Genomic DNA, 24604 nt, shown 5'->3' with positions numbered 1-24604 from the left:
TGGAAGTTTTTCTATTTGACCTGATCACTCCTCCCAGGCACGGTATTCACCAAGTGAGCTTGATATGATGATGATGATGATGATGATGATGATTTTAAAGAAGGCTCTCATGAAATATAAATAGGAATAAAAGTTATCAAGTGGCAATAAGTTATTAGGCACAGGGAATGACTTTTTTGATGAGCTCAAGACTTCATGGTCTCCATGACAACCAAGGAGCTGTCCCAATATATGCAACCGATCCACAAGATATAGCTGGTGTTTTGGTAGGGATAGGAGGACAGCAATTAGGACATGGGAGATTGTCATGATCACATTTCTTTTTCTGAGGTTTTCACTTGCTGTTATAGCTTCTTTATGCAGCAGGATGGGGAACATATTGGAATGGTCCACCTTTAGAGATCAATGATCCTTCAAAGCCATAGGAGAAGTTATGTTGGCATGGTTGCACTCCTGTTGAAACCTTGACTATATGTTGGGATACAGATATGTCACAAGCCTTCGACATTATCATTCCTAAGTGTCATTTTCTAAGAGGCACAGTCTGTCTGGCTCCTTGTTACACCAAGGAACTGGGCTGCAAAAATAACAGCTAGAGCCAAGCGGCTTTAAAACTCACAAGAGAATCCCATGCAAAACAGGCAAAAGTCTATCCAGCCAACTCTGAGGCAGAAAACCAGCAGCATTTTCTCCCACCATCCTTGGAGACCTGTTCAAAGGACCTTCTTCCAAGTGGTTAGGGGTCTTCTTGATCTTGGACGTCCTGGGAATACAAAGTCTAATAGTGATTTGGATGCCAGTTTACAGTATTTGCATCCAGAGCCCCACTTAATCATGTGTTGTTGGATGAGGTACTGTCACTGAAACTAGGGGTTGTTATCATTTCAGTCCCAGGTAAACATTATACACATCACTCTTAAACCAAAATGTGGTTCTCAAAATGTGCTACCATTAGAACAATTAAAATCAGCCAGTAAAAGAATTTAACGAAAGAAGAACAATCTACTAGCTGTAAACAGCACTAAAACCAAAACTAAAAAGACCTGGGGAAATTAAAAAAGGTGTTCACCTAGGACTGAAAAGAGATTGCTCTCCTTTCATTGCATTCTTTTATTGGTTGCTTTTAAGTGTTTTAATTTAACGTACTTTGGAAACCTCATTTTGCTCAAAGAGTGACATATAAATGTTTAATAGACAAAATAATTATCAAACCCATACCCATTCTGTAATTCACTATAAATGGGAATCATGGAATAGTACTGCTCACTCACACAAGTGGTACAGTGCCGTAAATTTAGAAAGTGAAGTTTCCATTTTACTTGAAATTAAGAGGCATGCTGTGCTGTAGTTGCGTTTGGCAATTGGATTAGTAGCACTCCAACCGAGTTAAACAGTGCCTTCTTCCTATTAGGGTTTCTATTACCATATTGTTCTGTTTAAAGGGGGTAAAAGGGAGATGGAGGGAAGAAAGCGCAGGAAAGAAGAATGAAATAAATATGACGAACAGCAGGTGCAATGAAAGACAGCAAGAGCCGAAGACACTGAGAAGACCTGGCATCAGCAGAAAGCAAGATACAGTAGCAGCAAAGTATTTATGCATTTGAAATTTTCATGTCTGGAAAAAACAACCCAGAACTTTCCCCATTCGTCAAAGAGGAGTCTCATTCAGAGTAAATGGCTTGAATCTCAATGTCTTCTTCACTCAGATTGCAATCACTACAAATTTAGGGAATACAGACATCAGCTGTCAATGAATGCACTCTCACAGGCTGTCAACCGCTTAATCAGGGTCTGACTTTACTGGAAAGTGTGAAATTATGTAATTACCCACGTTTGGCAATTCTGATGGCTTAGACAAATTACAACACCCTGAATATCTTGTTTTATAAAACAACATTTATTGGGGGGGGGGGGAGTTGTCAGAGATATCCCTGTCTTTCCTCCTCAGCTTGGTAACACTTGTGTATCCCCCTTCCACACAATATAGATCTAATCTGATCAGGAAAATAGTCTTTTGAGAAAAATGTTAAAACTGAATTAAAAATAAGTCTACTATATCCTAAACACCATCACAATGTGTTTAATTTATGCAGTCCCAATGTACCCATCAGTTCAATATGAAATCTGTACACCAAAGAAATGCTAGCTGGTGCTCATGTAAAACGTGACAATATTACTGTAAAAAAGAAATATTTAAAACTGTGAAATGACCACTGTGATAATGGGTTTTTCTCCAGGAAAACTGATCCCTGGGGCACAGAAGCAAGCAGAAAAGTACTAGCAGATGTACAGCAAATCAAATTATGCTAGATCAGTCCCAAGCCAAAGTGCTTTCCAAGTTCTCCTGCACACATTCAACCAGACACAGCCAGTACACACCAACTGCAGTCCCCAACCAAAGAAACCAATGTTCTAACTGCTTGGAACTTCCCATTAATGCATACTGCCCCTCCCAAAAATAGTGAAGAACTAAACAACAGGCATGAGGCTGTCGTCAAAAACAGAACCCCTATGTATAGACCTCCCTTCCCTCTTCACATCTACTGAAAACTAATCATATGATGCATCGTCGTCATGCTCAGAGAGGGATGTACAGGAATTCCGATGGAAACTGAAACTGGTACAGATATTGCCACTGTTAGTATATTTGCTCGGTGTCAGGACCAGATTTGCTTTATGCAAACACAAAAGGCAATTGTTGGCACTGGATTTAACACACACAGACACACACCCCCCCTAAAGCTGCAAATATTATGTAATTAATAACATTACTGAAAAACCCGAAACGAATTATGATTCGTGATACAGCGTGTAAGCAGCAACGAAATAGACAAAACCCTTCCTATATAGTGGGCGCTCGGGTTGCAAACGTGATCTGTGTGGGATGCACATTCACAACTTGCAGTGTTCACAACCTGCATCTGCGCACACGCGGGTTGCGATTCGGCACTTCTGTGCATGAGCAAAGAGCGATTTAGCGCTTATGCATGCGCGACCGCTGAAACCTGGAAGTAACCTGTTCCGGTACTTCCGGGTTTCGGCCGTCCGCAACCCAAAAAAACGCAACCTGAAGCATCTATAACCCGAGGTATGACTGTAATGGAAACATGTTGGATGGAAACTGGTATCACTGCATCCCTATGCTCCTGAGTTCCCACACTCCTGCCAGTGGCAAGCAATGATGTGAGAAAGCAAAGTGCTCATTGGGAACACATTAAGCCTCATGGGGACTTCTATTAAGCTTTATAGGTAAAGAGGAGAAAAATAGGCTTGGGGCTGCCATTATCAGCAGCAACCCAGTGCCTGCCATACTTCTGCCTCAGAGAACCACACCTCCCAACTTTACATACAAAACAGCTTGGCTTAGAACAATAAATATTCCAAACCACTGTGTGCTTTGCTTTTTATCTAGATTTCAGAATGCTACGGCACAAGGACAAGCAACTAATGCTGATCCTATAATATTCACCCTTTTGAGAGAAAGAAAAAAGTTGTCAAGTATTCAAAAAGTTCATGCATATGATAATAAAATTCATGAACCCTGGGAGGTTTGTTACCAAACTGTCTCCTTCTATTTGGATCCTCTCAGTGGCATTTCTAACTGCAGGGGTTGAGTGTGTGCATATAAGGCAAGTTCAAGAAGCGAGCTTCAAATAAAAATATGATGTGCCCCCTCTAGAATATTCATCATAACTGAAGGCTACTTATTTGAGTCAATTAAAATATTAATGTGGAACTATTAATGAACAATGAACTTTATTAGGCTGGGAACGACCTAACCCTGCTGTTTCTAATGCTCAGTATTGCATCCAAACACTTCGTATCCCATCCCTCATTCCATTCACACAGTAAAAGCACATCATTATCCACACCTTCTACCAATGATACCCTGAGTCAATCATTCATGCAGGCACAAATGAACACATGGAGGGAGCCTTGTCAGGACACCTGCTCCACCCATCCCTGGTTTCCATGCTTTCAGATATTGCCACATGTAAATAGTACACTTGAATGGGTGGATGTTGGTGTCAGAGCCCATGTATATGTTACCCCCGACAGCATCTACCACATCCTTCTTTGAACATGACTAAAGCAGCAAAGAAGGCTAGAGACATTCAATCGTGCCAAGCATACAGTGCAATGGTCAACCCATATGTACTTACTTCCTCCTGCTCCTCAGTCTATCATTCCCCTTGTTGAATCAAAAGTACCAAAGCCAGCCTCTCCTCCTTTTTATTTTGTATAGCAAGACTAATAAGTAGGGAAAGAAGTGCCCTATTTTAAAAGGAAATAATAGCAGGGAGAGGAGATTTCAGGTGAGGCAAGCAGTGGAAGATGCTTCTCAGCCCTTCCAATTGCTGTATATTCAAGAACCCAGGCCCCCTTTCCCCATAAGTATCAGCCAACAATGGGGAATGGTAGCTCTGGTATTTATTTATTTTTTAAAAAGGCTAATTTTCCTCCAAAGGCCTTCCAAGCAGGCTGTAACATAAGATAAAAACAATGGCCACAAAGTAAGCAAATACACTACAACATATAAAACAAAGAAACTGAATAGCAAAACATCAAAGCAACAAACACAGAAAATATAATCACGTAAAGCAAGTTGAAAAATAAACAGTAGCATCAAGAAAACCAAGCAGTTTTCACAGAGACCCATTGCAACGTGTGGGCCAGATGGGTAACTCATTGGAGAGAGTTCCAAAACCTAGGCACTGCTACAAAAAATACTCTGTTCCATGTTTCCTCTAGCCAATTGTCTATAGTGGTGGGACAGTGAAGAAAACCATTGCTAATTATCTCAATGAGGGGGCAAGTTCATGTGAAGAAAATTTCTTCCAAATTCTATAGCACTTTGAATAGAGATCCTTGATGCACTCTACAGGTCAAAGGTCAAGAGGCTGAGTACTAGTACTCCAGTATCATATTTTAGATCTGTGTTCCATTAAAGACCAGAGCCACTGTACAATGGTACTTCTCCACAAAGCTAATGGTATCAAAAGTCACTGAAATTTCCAATAAAGACAATGGGAACACACTTCCCTTTCCCTCTTCCATTGCAGACTATTCATCAGAGAAACCAAAGCAATTCCAAAACTAGATCACTAACCAGACTGAAATGGATCAGGTACTGTAATTAATATCAGGGAAATGACAGTCCTCTCTGTATGTGCTGTATTTTCAGAATACTATCATAAAGCTGTTATCTACTTTCCCTTGGTTAAAACAGTGCTTTTCATTAAAACTGGATGGTCAAATTGCCCCTTTGCTCTTTAGAAGAAGTTGCAAAATAGGCACCTCAAATTGTAAGATAAGGGCAGCTGGGATATAAATTCAGAACAATCCTGCACAACATGCTTAAGAAAAAGTCTTCATTAGCTTATCATCTACAAGCCTCCAACTTGAAATAATTTAAAGTTAAAAATATGGAAAGAACAGAAGGGGGTGTCAATGCAAGGTTATCCCTATTAAAAACAAAACAAAATATAAACGTTAAGGATACTTCCTGGTATATCAGATGAACTGCTGGTTGCTTTTTGTCTTGATGGTGTTAATGCCACTGTTGTTTTGCAGCAGCTTATTCTTAAATTAACAATAAAGGCCTAGTTCTCATGTCACTTTAAACCTCAGTTAATAACAAACTATGGTCTAAATGTGAATGTGCAGCTTACTCACTGCAAGCTACTGAAAGTGTGGGCACTTCACTCTTCCGCCACACTGCAGCCTGACTTAGTGCTACTTCCACACCCAAGATCAAGGATAATTTCCGCCAAACAAAGCATGAGCGATGGGTCAAGAGCAACCCTTGATTTCATAGTGCTAAGCCTTTAAACCATGGTTTAGTTTGGTGGGAGGGAGGGAACACAAGAGGGAGGGAACACAAGAGGCCTTCCCACATTCAGCTGGCATGGGAAATATCTGTGGGTACCTATATACCATATTTACTAGGACTGCCATATGTCCGGATTCTCCCAGATATTACTGGAATTTCAAAGGTGGAATTGATGTTTGGGGAAAATTTCTGAAAGGCGGCACTTTGTCCTGGAAGAGCTCTATGAATATGCAACATTACACATTCAGAGCTGTTTTCTATGCCAGCTGAACACTTGAGACAGCATGGCAGCATTTTCACCACACGGCAATGGTGTGTGTGGTGCACGTTGTCAGTAGCGGGGCAACTCCACATGGCCCCATCACACATTCTTTCAATATTGGGGGCAGGGGGTAATGTGAATGTCCATAGACAGAATCCCCAAACAAGAAGCTAGTTCTGCACCCTGGCAAGCATTTAACCCCCTGAAGTATTTTTCAAACTGATCTTATCACATAGAAATTTCAAATTTAAAAATTCACGAATTTTGGAAACACTTGTTCTGGAAACAGATCTGCCCATACAGGAACAGGTCAAATTTAGCAGTGTATATAAAACCAATAGAAAGGCCTCGTTCAAAGGTCACACATATATGGTTGCTAAACCATAGTTTGTGTGATCAAGAGCATCTTGAGGGTTCTTGTGGTTCCCCTGATCTAGTGAGATATAATTGTGACTGACCATGACAACCAAACAGCTGTAAACAGTTTCTGCTAATTATAGTTTGCTCCCAAATCACAGATTTAAACTAGGATCTAATCCTGGTTTTAATACCTAGTTGAGAGCAAACTAGTTCAGTGGTACCTCAGATTACTTAATTCGTTCCGGAGTTCCATTCTTAACCTGAAGCACCACTTTAGCTAATGGGGCCTCCTGCTGCCACCGTGCCGCCAGAGCACGATTTCTGATCTCATCCTGAAGCAAAGTTCTTAACCTGAAGCACTATTTCTGGGTTAGTGGAGTCTGTAACCTGAAGCGTATGTAACCCGAGGTACCACTGTAGTAGCAAAGAAAGTTCACTGTCAAAATTCTGGAGCCTCAGAAAAGAAATGGAGATTGAATGCAATTTCAGTTCGACCTGCCAACCCAACTCTTGTGAAATTTCTTCCAACTTGAGTCATTACAGTAACCATGATTTCCAGAGATCACCAAAAAAAGGCATCTTCACTTCTAGAATAGTGCAACTTCGGCCTCCAGTGTGAACGTATGTGGTTCTTTGGAAGCAAGCATTTCTCCATACAGACACTTAACAACCTGGTGGCTTCCCTTGCTTAAGCATGTGTTCACCATGAGCAGACATAACAGCTATGAGCGGAGGCACATCTTCCAAAATTTATAAAAGCAGGATGTGATTCTTGCATTTATTTCTTGCATGTGCTCCGCATGCTGTCTCTTCAGAGTTCTAGTGGCATACAATCCCAAGGAGCTACACAGAGGCAAGGAATCTCAGGCCCAGGGGGAAATTTGGCCTCAAAGGCTATCTGTTTGGCCCTTGGAACTCTCCCCATAACACACTCCTGCTTCACACACCAAGTGATTTTATCTGGCTGTAATATGTTCTTGAACTCTGATAAATTAGTTGTTCTTGCTTACCTTGATGGAATACAGTGGTGTGGGTACAAGCTAGCCTACTGTACAGAGGATAATGTTACATTTGTGGCTTCGCTTACTTTTGCCTCTGACCCAATCTACCACTGGTATGTGGTTCTCAGAAGGCTGTCTATACAGTGGTACCTCAGGTTAAGTACTTAATTCGTTCCGGAGGTCCGTACTTAACCTGAAACTGTTCTTACCCTGAAGCACCACTTTAGCTAATGGGGCCTCCCACTGCTGCCGCGCCGCTGGAGCACGATTTCTGTTCTCATCCTGAAGCAAAGTTCTTAACCCAAGGTACTATTTCTGGGTTAGCGGAATCTGTAACCTGAAGCGTATGTAACCTGAAGCGTATGTACCCCGAATGTGGACCTCAACTTGAAAAAGGTTCCCCATCCCTGGATTAGTTAGCATGTAGAACCAGAAACAACAAAGACACTTGTTAAATCTTTAAAAATAACCCATTTATTGCAGCTTATGTTTTCATGGGCTAGATTGAAACTGTGATGTCATGTGAAGTCTGGGTTACGGCACGCCTTCATAAACAGCCATTATTTACTGCTTTATCCCAGCAGCCCTTGGGTACAAGCTAATATCTGCATAGCTCCAAGCACAGCCCAATACAAGTTTGCGCTCTCTTCCTACATTCCCATCTTGACTGTGACTAAATGCCAACCTTGTGGTTTCTAAATCATGCCAACTCCCCCCCCCCAATATCTAAGAGCCGCTCCGTATCAGAACATTGAGTACCCCATTCTCAATGTAGCCAACCATCTACCTTTAATGGCTAGCAATCTCCTCCATGAATTTGTGTACAGTGGTACCTTGGTTCATGAACTTAATCCGTTCTGGGAGTTCATTCGACTCCCAAAACTGTTCGAAAACCAAGGTGCAGCTTCCAATTGGCTGCAGGAGCTTCCAGCACTCAAGTGGAAGCCGCGTCAGATGTTCAGCTTCCGAAAAACGTTCACAAACCAGAACACTTTGCGACATTCAAGAGCTGATTTGTTCGACAACTAAGCCGTTCAAGAACCATGGTACCACTGTAATTTGTTTAAAGCTGTTCCAAGTCGTTGGACATCGCTACCTGTTGTGGTAGCCATTTCTAGTTTAAGTATGCATTGCAAATGATCCTTTGGGTAACTTCCAACTCCACAATGCCAGGAAATGTGAATCATTTTTATCTTTTATCTGCCCTGAATCTTCCAACATGTTCAGGTGTCCAGCATGCTCTCCTCCTCCCCAGTTTTCTTTTCTTTTTTTACATAAAAACTGCCAGCCTGATGAAGAGTTGGGATGAACTCGGAAGCTTGTGTCGTTTTGTACGGCCCTTAAAATATTTTTTTTTTTGCCCCAGATTTTGGATTTTTTTGCTGGCGAGCGACAGCAGTGCGCGTGCGCTCCTCCTTCGGCCCACGAAGAAGAGCTCAGGCGTCCCTTATCGCTCACCAGCAAACATACAAGCCCTCGCGCAAGCGCAATCACAGCCCCCTGAAAAGAACGGTTTTAAAGCCACGGTCGAAAAGGCGCGTGCGCAACGTCCAGTCCCCCTCGCTCCTGAAAAGGTGCCGCGCGACGAACATGCGTAGTGCTAACACGAAGAAGTCACAGACCACGAATAGCTTCCGCATGCGCACTCTGGACAAACTTTTTTTCTCCCCCTTCCTTTCTTTTAAAAAAAGTTGATGAGAAGCCTTGAGGCGTTAGCCAATCGCTATATGAAACCGTCTTCCCGCCCTCCATGCCCAACCACTCAGGAATTCCCTCCTCAAGCATCAGACCCGCCGACGGTTACTGATTGGCCCAAAACGAGCTTCCTGCCCTCCCTCCCACTTATCGAGAGGAGGAAGGGGGAGAAAAAACGACGGCGGCACAGAGGCCCAAAAAGCCCTAGGGAAAGCGAGAAGGCCTGGAGAAAGCCAGGAACGACCGGGCGCCCCCAAGGATAAACGCCTACAACAGCCTTAAGCAGAAGCCTCCCTCAGAAGCGAGGGGACCTCTGACCGTTGGTTTTTACTCACCGGATGGGGACGCCGTCCTCCTCCGCTTGTGATGATCTTGGTCACAAGTGGCGTGCCGTAGATTCGCCGAAGTGCGTCACTGTCGGAACGTGATGCGTAACGTTGTACGGAGGGGAGGGAAGACAGGAAATGTATGGAATGCAACGGCGGCAGTTGCTCCGCGGGCGGCGCGTGACTCCCTTTGAAGAAGCGAGGGCCTGAACTGTACCTCAGTGGCCCCGCGCGCCGCGTGGAGGTCGCTTCCTGCCCCTTCAGGCGCGTTCAGAGGCGGCCTAGCGGTGACTCTCGCTTTCCTCTGTTGCGCGTTCCGTGTAGCCAAAAGTGAAGGGGCTGGGTTGTGGCTGGCACCCTTGAGGCGAAACATGCACTCTGCACATGCCCCGAGGCACTCCTGTCCTCTATGACTCCCCGAGAGAACCTTGACAGGGAAAACAGGCTCTGGGATTCAGCTGAGGCCCCGGTGTTTCACTGCACAGGCGCAATATTATCCTGAAACGAACCCTGTAGGCAGGGGGCTCAAGCCCTGCATTACCAAGCAGTCTTTAGTTGCTAGTTGAACAAAATTAACGAAGGGGCAATATCCAGATGCCATGTTTGTGTATGTTCCGTGTGTAAACACGTCAGGTGTTAACAAACCAGAATTGTTTAGGCATGAAGCAACTCAAAAGTTTAAAATATCTACACACAAAAGGTAGTGTTCTTTGTTTAACTGGTGAAGAGGTAGAGATTGACTTAACTAGCAAAAAATAAATTGTATGAAGGACTTACAATGGCCGGGTGGGGAAAAACTTCCAGTTTTGGGAAATTTATTGAAAATCCCCCTCCCAAAAGATACTAATATATAGTGGTAATTGATTTATTATAAACCCCAAGCAGGCATGTAAGCTTAAAAACATACTTAGGTTATACTTATTACTTGCTTCATATCCAGAAGGGTTCACATGGTGACTTTTAGAAATTACAGTGAATTTTGTTAAACTAAACATGTTGTTGTGTGACTTGTTTGATTGCCACCTTGCTATTTTTCAAACTTTAACACTCTCATTTTAGTAGGACTACACTGTGAATTATGAAACTTGCTGTCTTTTTTTGACTGTAAAGGAAAATAAAAATACTTCAGTTGAATAAATAAAAAATACTCACTAGTAAGCCTGCAAATTTTCAATGGTAGCCACTGCCTCCATATGCCACTAATATGCAATTGTCTGTTGCCTGGGAACCTGACAATGTGCCCAAGGTTTCAAAATTGCATCTGCCACCCTCATAGAAAGAGTATGGACTCAGGATATGGTCTGAAGGTACATGAAGCCATCATTTTGCTGTAGCTAAGCAGCTCTTGATCCTGTCTGTGCCTACATGGGTAAGCACTTGAGATCCCCATGTATGCAGTTACCACATTTAAGAAAAAGATGCTGCAAAGAAGTGTGCAGCCAGCAGAGGGTGTATAGTGCACATGAATAGTTATACAATAGTTCAGTCACACAGGGTGCAACCATACCTTTGAACAGACTTAAAAGCATTTAGGAATGTGATGTGTCATTTGTGGGTAGCACATCTTTTACAAAAAACATAGTAAGAGGGTCATCTTAAATTTAGAAAACCCAGGTGGCAGTATTTATTCCTTTTCCTTTCTGAGAGTCCAGAGTTCTTAAGGAAGCAAGAAAGTTCTGTACAGGCACATAAAGAAAGGAGGAATGGGACCTCCAAATGTAAAAATAAAATAAAATATTTTATTGCAGGGGGGATCTTCTCTTTTTTCCACACAAGTATTTATTGATTTTATCACGTTTAAATTACTAAATATATTTGTGTATATGTGTTCCTTTAAGAACATTTCAAAAAAGGAAGTATGCAGCTGTGCTTTAGAGGGTTTTTATCATCATCCCATCTTCTCTAGGTAGAAGCAAGTTCTTGAAGGAAGGCTGCATATAGTTTGGTTCCCTCAATGAAGTTGTACCTACATTTAAAAAGAAAACAAGATTAATAGTGGGCATGCAAAAGCAGATATAGCGCAGATGGAATATGAGAGTCTAAATTACAACTTGGCAAAAATGTATGACTACGTTAATGGGTAAGCATCATAATTATGGCCAATACTACATCTGGTTTTATTATTCACGCTTTTTCTACTTCATTTACATCAGTATTTCAAATGCTGTATGTTTAGTTTTTCCATCTTCAAGAAGCTTCTAGGTGGTTTATGTTGCACACAAAACAGAAGTCCCAAAGTTGTCTTCTCTCCAGAGATTATGCTTAAAATTCACTTACCGTAGCACTTTCCCCACTAGTAAAAGACTTCATTGCAGTGGTACCTCTGGTTACGTACTTAATTCGTTCCGGAATTAAGTTCCGGAGGTACATTCTTAACCTGAAACTGTTCTTAACCTGAAGCACCACTTTAGCTAATGGGGCCTCCCGCTGCTGCTGCGCCGCCGCTGCACGATTTCTGTTCTCATCCTGAAGCAAAGTTCTTAACCCAAGGTACTATTTCTGGGTTAGCGGAGTCTGTAACCTGAAGCATATTTAACCAGAGGTACTACTGTGTTTTAAAGGCCTACAGATTACCTGTTGATCTTTTCATTTTGACCATGAGGGGCATCATCTGGTCCTCCTATTCCTAGAAGCATTATACTCTTTCCAGTTACGTCTTGGAAATGTGAAACAATTGGAATTGTTCCACCTATTCGGGTCAAGTCAGCCTCAGTGTGGAATACTAAGAAATAGGAATAAAAGAAAACTTAATTTTCATAGACTGGTTACTTAACATTTTATCCAACTAAGTCCCAGAACAGACACATTTGTCTTTGTTGCAATCTTGAGTTAAAAGTTAACTACTTCTAAACTTAAAGTTGTGATCCTGTCTGTAACTGACAAAATCCAGAAAAACAACTGTTTTAAATCTTCTGCAGCAAAACAGTTCTGTCTTAATACATCCCATGAATGTACTTTAAAATAAGTTTTCACAAAACGAGCCTCTTCCAAGGCCAAAATTCTCCTTCAGAATACTGTGTGAATTACATACACATTCATATAACATTGCAGCTTTATTATTAGATGCATGTGTAGATTACTTTGGATTTTTTGTAATGATGCAGCCATTGCTATTAAGTTTTCTACACTGCTTTTCAGTATGCTGGGTGCTTCATAATAATCACAATAGCCCCAAAGTTTTGTAATTTGTTGCAGTGAAGTGACCAGACCTTTCTCTATTGCCTTTCTTCCAGCCAAATACAGAGGTTCATCTGTATCAGAAAGCCACGGCTTTGATGCTTGCACATTGGTTATTTCAATATGATTAGGGCTGTTCCGTTCAGCAAATTTCTTGTTCAAATGATCCATTACCTCAAGAGAATAATAGTGAAAGTTTATTCTAGTTTGCTCCTGGTGAAAATTAAATCTGTCATAATAACACAATAATATATTAATTATCTGCTTATGAAGATGCATTATGGGATAATGACCTGCAGTATTCATGGTCTAGCACACTTTGAGCTTTGAATAAAGCCTGATCAATGTGCTGATGATTATCTTTTGGTACTTCAATGTGCTGGTCATTATTCAAATTCCCATTCTCTGTGATTCAAGCCAGTACCTTAAATATATTATCAACTTCATTTTGAGTTAATTCACTAGCAATGCCTTGCATGTTATCCAGAAGTAAGCCTCAGTTTAATTCATGTGAAGTAAGCATACTTGAGTTGCAGTCTTAGGCTACAATCCTTTACACACCTATTTGATAAGAAGTCCTATAGAACTCAGTAGGGATTATTGAGTGAACATGCATTGTATTCCATTGCATGGCAACAATCTTGTATACACCTACCTGGGAATAAGCCCTATTGAATACAGTGGGGACCTACTTCTGAGTAGGCCTATTTTAGGCTAGGTTGCTAGAAACATCACATCAACTGAGGAAAGCAAATGATTAGCACTGTTTACCACAAGAGAATAGAGAGATTTTAAAGACACACAACCCAGAATTCTACCTGTTTTGTTACTACAGAGCGATCCATATGGGGAACCAGGCGTATTGAAAATTTCCCAATTACTCTTGCAGGGATTACAGTCTTAGTTCCAGGTGCAGAGAAAGCTCCTTCAATTCCATGGATGGACAAAGATGGATAGCGCGACTTCCGCATTAATAATTCTTCCTAAACAAAAAAAGCAACTTTTAAAGCAATATATAAAGTCTTAAACAATAAGTTGCAGTTTGCTCACCATTCCTATTATTTTACACAGACAAATGGGTTATTTATATCATTATTATTGTTTGCATTTTTAGTTGCTTTTTCATGAAATGTGATCCAAAGTGACCTGCAAACTAATAAAACATGAAAACTAGATTCTGAAAACTGAATCATTTTTTGAGCCTGGAATATGTGGTCTTATGGCACCCCTCCTTCCTATAAATGGTAATGTGTGTTGTGTCACTTTTTTCAAAATGTGGTAAGCTACCTGGTATGTTTGTCATCCCCCCACCCTCACTCATTCTACTGAGTGGGGTGCTAGACTTTGGACCAAAAATCCTAATATTCCTGACGGCAGAACTAATTCAGACTAATCATGGAGAGAGTGGTTGACTGACTTTTCTATCTCATGATACTAGACTTGGGGTTACTCTAGAACCCCCAATCAGACTGACAATTCCACACAAGGTGGAATTCATTAATACAGGCTAAGAAAATGGTCTAGTGACTTGTATACATATTTTACAAGCATATTTCTGCAAAAAGGGAAATGCTGCCCTTTCATTACACCCAAAATCAGCTGCCTGTAGTAGCCATCCCAGACTGCCTAATGGTAGAGCAGACCCAGATTTGACCATGCTTCTACATCAACTATAATGGAATTCCCACAATTTGCCCCATCCTAACTGAAAATTGTGAAACCAGCTATCAAAAGCCCAGCTTAGAATTCAATACAAAATCAATATGGCATATACTTTAGTGTTATATGTGAAGTTTCTTATGCCAAATGCGTCCTTCAGCTTCTTGAAATCCCATTCAATTTTTTCATAGAGTTTCTTTTCTTTTTCCGTAAGAGGAGCAACTGCATCATAAATCCCAGGTATCAGTATATGACCAGAAGAATCGACAAGGGTACCTGAAAACAAATGTACAAGTTCTGAAGAGGAACTACAGAAATAACAGAACTTGCAGTTACTTTTGTTTTTTTAATGGACAGAATGTAATACCAAACATCAATTAAAATTGCTTACTTTAAAACTAGGGAATACAGAAGGCAAGCCTCAAAATAGTCCTTTAATTTTTTTAAAGTTTATTGAATATTTCTCCTAATTTCTATTTATTTTTAAACAAAACATGTTACATGATAAACTTACAGAAAATGCTAAGTTTTGCTGTTCTCTAAGAATCTCTATGAAAAGCTATGCTTCTTCGGCATCATAGAACATGCACAACAGGTAAGGACCTTTAATATATAGATAAAGCTATAAAACCAGATCCCCAGAGTAAGATGATGGCTAAATAAGAATAAGATAAATGGGAGGAGGTAGTGGGAATAATAACATACATGTGGCAAGCTCTGACCCCAACCTATGAATGTTCATTAGAATGTCTATAGACGTAATAAAATAAAATAAAAATTCCTTCCAGTAACACCTTAGAGACCAACTAAGTTTGCTATTGGTATGAACTTTTGTGTGAGCACAAGTGTGCATGCACACGAAAGCTCATACCAATAGCAAACTTAGTTGGTCTCTAAGGTGCTACTGGAAGGAATTTGTTTGTTTGTTTGTTTGTTTCTTTGTTTGTTTGTTTTGACTACGGCAGACCAACATGGCTACCTCCCTGTAATATAGACGTAATAGTCTTATTTCAGGAGCAGCTTGCTGCCCTCACCAAAGTCTTGCTTACTAGGGTTACCAGCTGAAGCTTCCAGCAAGATCTTGTGAGAGCACAGTGAAATCACGTGGAGGCCACTGTGAGATCTCACAGGGCTTTTGTGAGATCTCACTGGAAGCCTGAAGCCGCTGTAGCTACTTCTCGCTTTGGGAGGGGGGGTGCCCAAGGAGGCGCCCCTTGGATTCTTCTGCCTCATGGATGGTGTTATGTACTGAGTTGAATACAATTCAAAATGCAGCAGTCTGATTGGTCCTAGAACAATAGGATTCAGAATGCAGCAGTCTGATTGGTCCCAGAACAATAGGATCTAGAATGCAGCAGTCTGATTGGTCCCAGAACAATAGGATTTAGAATGCAGCAGTCTGATTGGTCTGCAGGAGCCACCCAATCCAACTCCAGGTGGAAGTGAATCTGCAACCTGGTTGGCCTACAGGAGAATCCCGGAATTAGCCAATCTCGTGGGGCCCATTGTGTAAATAATGTATATAAAGCAGACATTTCGGGGGAACTGGTTTTCCTCACTACTATGAGCTGAATAAAGAGCATGAAATCCACACTTGACTCTGAGTATATTTCAGATGGGATGGTCCTAACTGATTTGCACATCAAGCTAAGCAAAACCATGGACTTGCAAGCATGAAAACTCCAGACAGGAGACTGTGACCACATTGCTCTGCCCTGATCATTTGGTTGCTGTCGTGTGCTAAGCTAAGCTATGGCTTGGCTTAGCATGTTGTCCAGACCAGTACTCATTATTTAGCTTTCTCCTGACTGTGGAATGCCCTCCCATCAGATGTCAAGGAGATTAGTAACTATATAACTTTTTGACATGCTTGGTTTAGCATCTTGTCCAGACCAGTACTCATCGTTTAGCTTTCGTTTAGCCCTCCCATCAGATGTCAAGGAGATGAGTAACTATGTAACTTTTTGAAGACATCTAAAGGCAGGCAGCCTTTTATCAGGAAGCTATTTAATGTGTAATGTTTTATTATGTTTTTATATGTCTTAGAAGCTGCCCAGAGTGCTGGGGTGGGGTAAAATGGTGGTGGTGGTGATTATGATGATGATGATGATGATAGCAATGAAACAATTTCATTAAATATAAAGTTGATCTTCCATATATGACTGGGTGGCACCTCAAGGAAACCCTTCATAAAGAAAAATGCCTTCAAACATCATCACACTAGGCACCTGTCTAGTTTTGGCTGGTAATTTATTCTAGAGAGCTAGAGTTCCAGCACTAAAAGTTCAGTTTCTAGCCTAGGCTAAACACACCTCTGGGGCTTATGGTACTCTCAGCAGTGCCCCATCTGAGGAGCACAGTTGCCCGGCAGGTCCCAAGTTGTTTAGGGCTTTAAGGCTAAAAGCAAGACCCTGAACTGCACATATTGGCAGCCACCGCAGTTTCTTCAGCAGAGGTGTTATATGACGCTGAGAGGGTTCCTCAGTCAACAATTAAGCCCTGCATTTTGCACTAGCTGCAGCTGTGAAGGTGCCCAAGGGAAGCCCCACACAGAGCGCATTGTGGTAATCCAGTCTTGAGGTTACCAATGCTGAAATCTCAGTAGTCAAGCTTTGAAGCAGCCTAGAAGGTGTGAGCTAGTTGTTCACTAGTAGAAACTCTACTTACTCAACAGATATATTAAGTCACTGGTTGCTTCAGGAACTATACCTCCAAAGGTCCCTGAATGCAAGTCTTTTTTAGCACATTCAACCTAGAAAAAAGTAGATAAAGGAATCAGAGGGTGTATTAGCATGCCATGCCATACCAAGATTTTGCATCAGGAAAATGAACAGGCAAAAGCTTCACATTTGTGGGCTCATCCCTCTCAGACATGAATCAATTAAAAATTGTAATCCTCGCTTAGCAGCTTATTCGTTAGAAACTTTACAGGCAAATGATAATAAAATGAATGATAAGATGTGTCGTAAAATTAGCATTATTATTATATCCCAACTTTCCTCCAAGTAGCTCAAGGTGGACCATTGTTCTCCTCACCTCTATTTTATTCTAACAACCCTGTGAGGTAAATTAAGCTGGGCTTCATGGCTGCGTTGGATTAGAACCCTAGTCTCCTGGGGCATAGTCCAACCATTATACCACACTCATTCTACTAGTTGTAACAATATTAAAGAGCCCCAAATACCTCAATTAAGAAGTAGCTGTTTCCCCTTGTTCCATATGTAATACTTGGTTTGTTGCTGATCCATGAGGAATCAGTGATCACAATGTAATCGACATCTGAAAAAAACGTACTGTTTCTCTCTTCAACCAGTTTCAATAGTCCAGGGGATCCTACTTCTTCCATGGCTTCAAGGAGAAACTTTACATTCACAGGAAGTTCCTGTCAGAGAGGGGTTTAAAATGTAGTAAACAATGTGTTTGTTTTGTTTTGATGGCAGATTTCATGAAATAAGAAAGACTTGTTAAAAAAAACAAGGAATCATATACATATTGTTGAAGTGCTTCTACTGCATTCAGTACAGCCAGAATTTGTCCTTTGTCATCTGAGGTTCCACGTCCATACAGACTACCTTGAAAATAAAAGTGAAATAAAGAGAAGCTGATAGAATCCAGTTATTCAACTGTACAGTGTTTTACAAGTTCAGAGGTGACATAAGAGTCCTGTTGTACCAGATAAAATGTCCATTTGGTTCACCATCCTGTTTCCACAGTGGCCAATCAGATGCCTGCTGGAAATTCACAAGCAGAGCCTGAAGCAATATCTTCTCCCACTATTGCCACCCAAGAACTGGTATTCAGTGACATTCTGTCACTGTATTGCTGCCATTGAATAATAATAAATGCTCACCATCTTTTTCTGTCAAATTGTATGGCTCTGATGCCCATCCATCCTCTAATCTGGCTGGCTGCACATCCAGATGTCCATAAAAACAAACTGTATGTTTTTTAGGGTCCTTTTTAAGTTCTGCTAGAATGACTGGTGGCAAACGAGGTGTACTTCCATTATGCAGCTAAAGCAGAAGCGATGCATTAACAGTGCAATCCTATACAAGTGCTAGAAGCTATCACTTGCCTCTTTTACCCAATCCCCTCACCTCCTGACCACGTTATAGTCCATCTATATATATTGTTAAGTTGTGGGTGAACATATCAGACGACACAGCGATTCTTCAAACAGCCCTTCTTTATTCAGAGGCCAGAACAGAACTGAGCTGAAGGGCTCAGTGAGCCTGCTTATATAGAGCTTCAGTACACATAATTGTTACAACTTTCTAAAACTATCCAATCACTGAACGTCACTTTCGATCCCTTATTTGCATAACTATCTACAGTATCCCCCTGCTGGCCCAGGGTGAGAACTTCAGTACATAACATATATAGCTGCTTCCTATGTAACTTATGTTACTGGCAATTCTATCTTTCCTTTAGATCATATTTTTCAATTGTGATCCAGTGGACAGAGACTTTATTTCTATCTTCTATACTTCAGCAAATATTGGAGGAGGAGGAGGAGAGTGGGTGACCAAAACACATAGCATGAAAGACTGGAATGTTTTAGGCAGATTAACGAAGACTCTTTAGAGACATTAAGCAGTAGCCTTAAGGCAAGCATAAGCAAACTTGGCCCTCCAGATGTTTTGGGACTACAACTCCCATCATCCCGAGCTAACAGGACCAGTGGTCAGGGATGATGGGAGTTGTAGTCCCAAAACATCTGGAGTTTGCCTAAGCCTGCCTTAAGGTGATCCTCATTATATATGAAGATAGATTTCATGCTGAAACACAATAGATTACCTCTTGTACACCCAGTTCCGCCAACTCAACAGTTCCTCCTAAATATTTTATCCTCTCTTCTGCTAAATGTATCATTTCAATCAGATCTTGCCTCTTCAGAAGGTTACTGGAGTCACTTTCAATGGCCACCCATTCTCTGAGTCTCTGTGAAAAGAGGAAATTATGAGGGGGATTCCTTCACTCTAGTTTTCCAGCTTGTCCCAAAATAGTACACCCGCTTGTACCTGTACATATTCATGTTGATGTGCATCAATGTACTGAAATATTTGATCTGAAGGGGCAAGTGATGCTTCACTGGTGATAGTTGTGAAAGAAAGAAGAAATACAAGGGATATCTGAAAGAATAATTACTATTATTAGTAGCCTGCAATTCTCAGAACCAAAATTCCATACAGTTTGCCCTGGACTGTTTGGTTACAGAAGATTCCACTTTATCCAGGGGGCAGTGGGTGAGACTAGAGTTTGCCTATAAATTAAGATTGCTGTTTGTTATTCTATCACTGTTGTCTTAGTCTAGATTAATCTTTGCTTTGGAAAACAAACCGCTGGCAAACCCTTCCATTGCAATAGTTCCGTTTCCTGACTGCTTAAAATATTTGCCACTTGCCTGAGTGGTGAGATGTTCCAAGGACAGTGCTCTATGCAATTTAGTTTTCTATACAGTTCACTATAGACGTACAGTGCCTTTTGTGGGGAGGGACATACACACACACACACAGTGTTTTTAAGGATTATTATATATCTCTTCTGCATATGTTCCATCAGTCCAAAAGCAGACTGATGGATTCTTCTCATCCATACTTAGCATTTGCCAATAGTAAGAGAAACAGGCAATACTTCACCATAGCAGTAGAGACAAGTAGTGGCAGGATTTATTCTTCTTGTCTTCTTTGCCAATAGAGTCAGTAAGCAGAGGCTGTGAGACGTCCTCTTATTTCAAAATCCAGTAAGTTTTTGCTCTACAAGTCATTCCGCACCACCAATTTTATCTCAGTTCCCACTGTTTATTTAGCCTGAGCAAACAGTTTGCTAATTTGTTAACTGTCTGGTTGATATGTTTTTTCCAGGAAGTTACAGTTACTGTGCAGTAAACACAAGCCGATCCATCAACGCCCACAGTGTTGGAAAATAATTAAGTATAGTGTGGGCATCAGAGAAATTTAAGGATTGTAAAAGTTAATACAGTACGGAGAATGAGAGCTGTCCAGCACAGTGCCACTATAGGGCATGGCCATCCAATGTTTCAGTGTCGCACAGTTGTGGGTCCAAGTGGCTTCTGGAAGTAGTGATGAGGAGTCCAATATGCCCAGAAGAGAAGTATTAGCTGGATTAGGCATAAACAAAGATTCAATAAGAAAAACCTTCCCCCAACTTTGCTCCCTCACTGCCCCTTCAAAGCGCCTTCCATCTTTTAGTTTTGTTCTCATTATTTTTACTTTAACTGTAAAAATTGAAAAAAGAGTAAAAAGTATTTTTTTGAGCAACAAACTCACAGGACCAGACATTGCAATTCCAGGTTTGAAATGTCCCTGGGAGAAGTGGATGCTGGTGCCATTACCCACTTGTCACTATTTTAATTTCTTGCAACGTCTCAAAACAGTGCTAAGTTGAGGGTATTTTGTTGGAAATTAAAATGATCCAGACTGGAGCACTGGAATTTATTGCATTTTAATTTTTAAATGGGGACCAGGGAAGGTATCAGCAGTGAGCCCTACAAGGGCAAGCACCAAAAGATGTCCAGTGCTAACACCAGATCACAGGGAAATCATAATATATTTTAAATAGTACCAATTCCCCTGTAGTCAAACCCACAAATAAAGCCTTAAGTATGTACTCAATTAGATGTGCACTGCACTACAAGTTCAACTTCCACCGTATCTGAAATTAGGTATATGCTTGAATAGCTGGCATGGACACGTGTTTATTCATATGCAGAGCTGCAAATTTAGCAATAATGAGCATTATTTAAATAGCATTGCTATTATTTAAATCTCATCATAGCTGTGAAGACTAACCTGGGTGCCTGCTCAGTCTTCTCTTGAGGAGTGAACTGCTAATGGGCAACTTCAAGGCTGCTGCTCTTCCTTCTAAGGGATCTCTATCTTCCAGCTGGATTTGGGCCCTTCAACTAGAGAACTGTCATCTGCAAAGCAGGACACATGGCCACCTAAATAGACCCAGTTAATAAAGCAGTCACAAAATTACTGGCCGTTTGACTACCCACAACCTACTGCCCAAATTATTCCCATTCTGATTTGTTACTGAAATCTGCGAGGAGAAAGATTAGTTCTCAGAGAGCCATGTCCCATTTTTATCAGTTACCTGCGTCTCCTTCACTGAAGGTTTGAGAGGCCCTTGATAGGTTTCTCCATTGGGAAGTGGGTGTGGGATGCTGTAAGAGGGGAAATGCAAGGCAGACGCCTGCAGGTTCTTGGAAGGTGCAGTAGGCCAGGGCAGATCCGATTACTCAGGGCCGTTCTGCAAGGATACACATCAAATGTACCACAAGCAGACTGTACCCATTTCACAACTCTTCTGCAACGACTTCTCAGTGTCAAACGTGCACCAGCCAGCCCACAGCTGATGGGGATATAGATTTGCTGGTTTGGTTCACAGCAAGCATATTGGTGGGCGGGAGTCATGATGGGCATCACTAATCATGTCACAAAATAATAGCCCGTATGTGCCCAACCACACTTTCCAATGGTGCTCAGATTGTGGGAAGGGTTATGAGAGAAGACCTGTGTGACCAAGCACAAGACAAGCATGAAATGTGATTCTGCAGAAAGTTCGCTTTTCTAATGGAATTTGAAATGTAATTGCAATGTTGATGAGTGCTTGCAGCCCTGATATAATAATGATCATCATCTTGCCATTATGAATATGCTGGGAAAATATTTCTTTCCCCCCACTATGCTCATCAGAAATAGCCACAAGCAAGTTCTCACATATTAATGTGCTATAATTGTTTTTGTTTTCAGCTTTAGTGGTTTTCCAGTGTAATTAGCATCAGAGCAGTTGATTCTGATGAAACGCTGCAAGCAATTAATGCTTCACAGAGGATTGCACCAGTAAAGACAGATGCATTGAGAGGTCTTTTAACAGCCTTAAATTACCTATTGACAAAAACATATGCACAAAACTCGGAGTAAAATGGCTGTCACCAAAAGAGAAGAGAACTAAAGATTGCTGTTCAAAGAGATTAAAGACTTGGAAAGAGATACATCTGCTGTAATGAACAAATCAGGGCTTTTGTGGAACATTAGGCAAACATTAAGACTTTGGCTTGTGGATGGGACAAAATATACAAAGACAGTGCACATTGTAGATTTTATTTACTGCATTTTGTTGTTACTAATTTACTGAGTTAGGGGGCCTTTTCTGGGGCCATAGCCCAGATGTAGAATTGTGTGGTTCATCTGGTCCCTTCACTTTTTAGTTTCTCCTCCTGTCTGGTGAAGAAAATTCACATGTTATTATTGTTGCTGTTGCTCTTTTGCTGCATTTCAAAATCCCGTTTAAATTTACAGAAAAACTTTTAAGATGAACCTAGCATACTTTCAGTGGCAATGATCAGTGTTTGACAACTGAGATTCAGTCATTTAGCTTATTAATTGTTGTAAATTGCAAGGTACATTATACAAGCATCTCAGAAATAAACATGAAGGAGGCACTATTCTTTTCCTCTTCTGATTTCCCTCTGTCTGTCATACTGGCCTGGTATGCACAAAACTTATCAATAGGTCCTTGAACCTTTGTCTATTTGGGATGAACAAATATTGATAATGCTTGAGCTCAGCTAATTCTCACTCAAGTAAATGGTTAATCTGGGACAAATTTCAATCTCTCGGCTATCCAATATTTGCGTGTGCATTATTTAATATTAACGCAAAACTTCATATTGTGTATTAAGAAACTACAGTAATGCCATCATATCACAATTCCATTGTATCACAAAGATATTATTAATCTTAACAAAATGCACAACTTGAACAATAAGTTGTATTACGTAATTATAATACTAATAACTCAAATCTTAACAGAAGGCTCCTGTAATCTATTTCTCTTGGTCTGTTAGAAGACTTTATCACTTTGTTTACAATTTCACTAGTCTTTTCTTAATTAAACATGTCTATATCCATTTTGCATTATATATCTTCCCCAAAATATTAATATATTGTGAACCCATAAATCCTATCTGGTTCTAAATATCTTTTAGTATCATCAATAAATTTCTGCCATTTGTAAAAAAAAATCTTTTCTTCTCTGTCTTCATTCTCGGACTCTTAAAAAAATACATCAATATCTTAGATTTTCTATAATTAAACTGACAGTAATTTGTACAATTACTTAGTGCTACTATTACAGCATTATATCAGCCCAGATAGCCACTGATTCCATGCAGTTTATGCCACTGAGCCAAACATTTTGATTTTGTCACTGCAAATGTACAATAAGTCCATCTTCCTTCTGTCTTTGCTCTTCAAATGAAAAATGTATCAAACACCAGGCAGCAAACAGTTTTCCTTATCAGTTTGGACCCGCTGATCATGTTTAGGTAGACTAGCCACTTTATGTTTAGTTCAAATGTTATTCATAGAACCATTCAACACACAATTATATTTGTTTTAAGCTGAAAACTACTCCGAAGAGAGGGTGTGTCATGATATCAGAGATGTTTGCCAATCACCACTTTGTACAACCGCTTCAAATCAGCAGGTTCTGTTCCCCTTGAGTTTGATGCTGAAAAGAAGACAGTATCTGTGCGTGAAACAAAGTAGTGTGTATGTTTTCCAGAATAGATGTGCTCAGTGCTATTTTTCTAGAAAAAGAGGTGCCGGAACTCGCCATGAACGCTTCCCTTGTTCTCTTATAATGGCAATGGTGCCCACTAGGCAGGTGCTAGAACTGAGTTCCTGTGAGTTCTGGCTGAAAAAAAGCCCTGGGTGTGCTCTTGGTTTTTTGTATGCACTCCGACACTGCTGAATAGCTTCCTGTTTTCTAGAACCAAAACCCAGTCTCAAATATCCCAGTGCATTATCAGTAAATAAGCAGACAATGTAAAATGTAATAACTGTACTACTAAAATTCTAAGGATTACACTAGCATCAGATCCTCAGCACTGCATGTACCATGGTTTAGTCTTCCCATGGCGCCAGCTCACAAAAGCTGAAAAGGAAGATGAAGCATATTCTGCTGTGTTGTGGACCCAGAAACTGAGTGACAGGGGAAACTGGCACAAAATACCCTTGTTGTGTGCCTTCTCCATGAGAGGTCCAGAGGGCAGCAACACAAGAATGTGCCTTTTCCGTGGTAGCTCACCACGTTTGAATGTTCTCCCCAGAGAAGCTCGCTTGGCACCTTCATTAAATATCTTTAGGAGCCAAGCAAAAACGTACCTCTTCTCTCTGGCCTTTGGCTAATTATGGCCTTCTGAGCTGTGTGAGGAGGGGTTACTGTTATTGTTCGTTATTAAGGTGTGTATTTTGTTTTT

The 24604-nt window shown here is 40.8% G+C and overlaps 2 protein-coding genes across 2 annotated transcripts in view; both read right to left on the bottom strand.

Annotated features, from left to right (window-relative positions):
• The window catches only part of ZNF407 (zinc finger protein 407), a 131318-nt gene extending 120373 nt beyond the window's left edge, over nt 1–10945 (bottom strand). The window contains exon 1 of the mRNA XM_081014106.1: nt 9487–10945. The gene's annotated coding sequence lies outside the window, so the exon portion shown is untranslated. The remainder of the gene's footprint in view (nt 1–9486) is intronic.
• Nucleotides 10946–11196: 251 nt separating this feature from the next.
• LOC308481628 (beta-Ala-His dipeptidase-like) lies at nt 11197–20086 on the bottom strand. Its single transcript, XM_081014231.1, has 12 exons — nt 19953–20086; nt 19335–19445; nt 19111–19254; nt 18164–18326; nt 17803–17885; nt 17498–17695; nt 16981–17065; nt 14429–14589; nt 13473–13637; nt 12687–12828; nt 12052–12199; nt 11197–11443 (listed from the first exon to the last, which is right to left on the bottom strand). Exons 1-12 carry the CDS (start codon nt 19953–19955, stop codon nt 11380–11382), a joined length of 1467 nt encoding a protein of 488 aa, XP_080870357.1. The 5' UTR covers nt 19956–20086; the 3' UTR covers nt 11197–11379.
• Nucleotides 20087–24604: the final 4518 nt, after the last annotated feature.

The sequence above is a fragment of the Podarcis pityusensis genome (genome assembly GCF_964106645.2).
Source record: "Podarcis pityusensis genome assembly, chromosome: 7".
Taxonomy (NCBI): domain Eukaryota; kingdom Metazoa; phylum Chordata; class Lepidosauria; order Squamata; family Lacertidae; genus Podarcis; species Podarcis pityusensis.
Note: the sequence above shows the minus strand (reverse complement) of the source record. Positions and strands in the feature narration are given on the sequence as shown.

Excerpts from the sequence above, each read along its gene's own strand:
- LOC308481628 (XM_081014231.1), bottom strand. Across the intron at positions 13,638-14,428 it reads ACTTCACATATAACACTAAA|GAAGAATTATTAATGCGGAA; the intron begins GTATATGCCATA and ends TTTTTTGTTTAG. Across the intron at positions 12,829-13,472 it reads GCTCTGTAGTAACAAAACAG|GTAATGGATCATTTGAACAA; the intron begins GTAGAATTCTGG and ends TATTCTCTTGAG.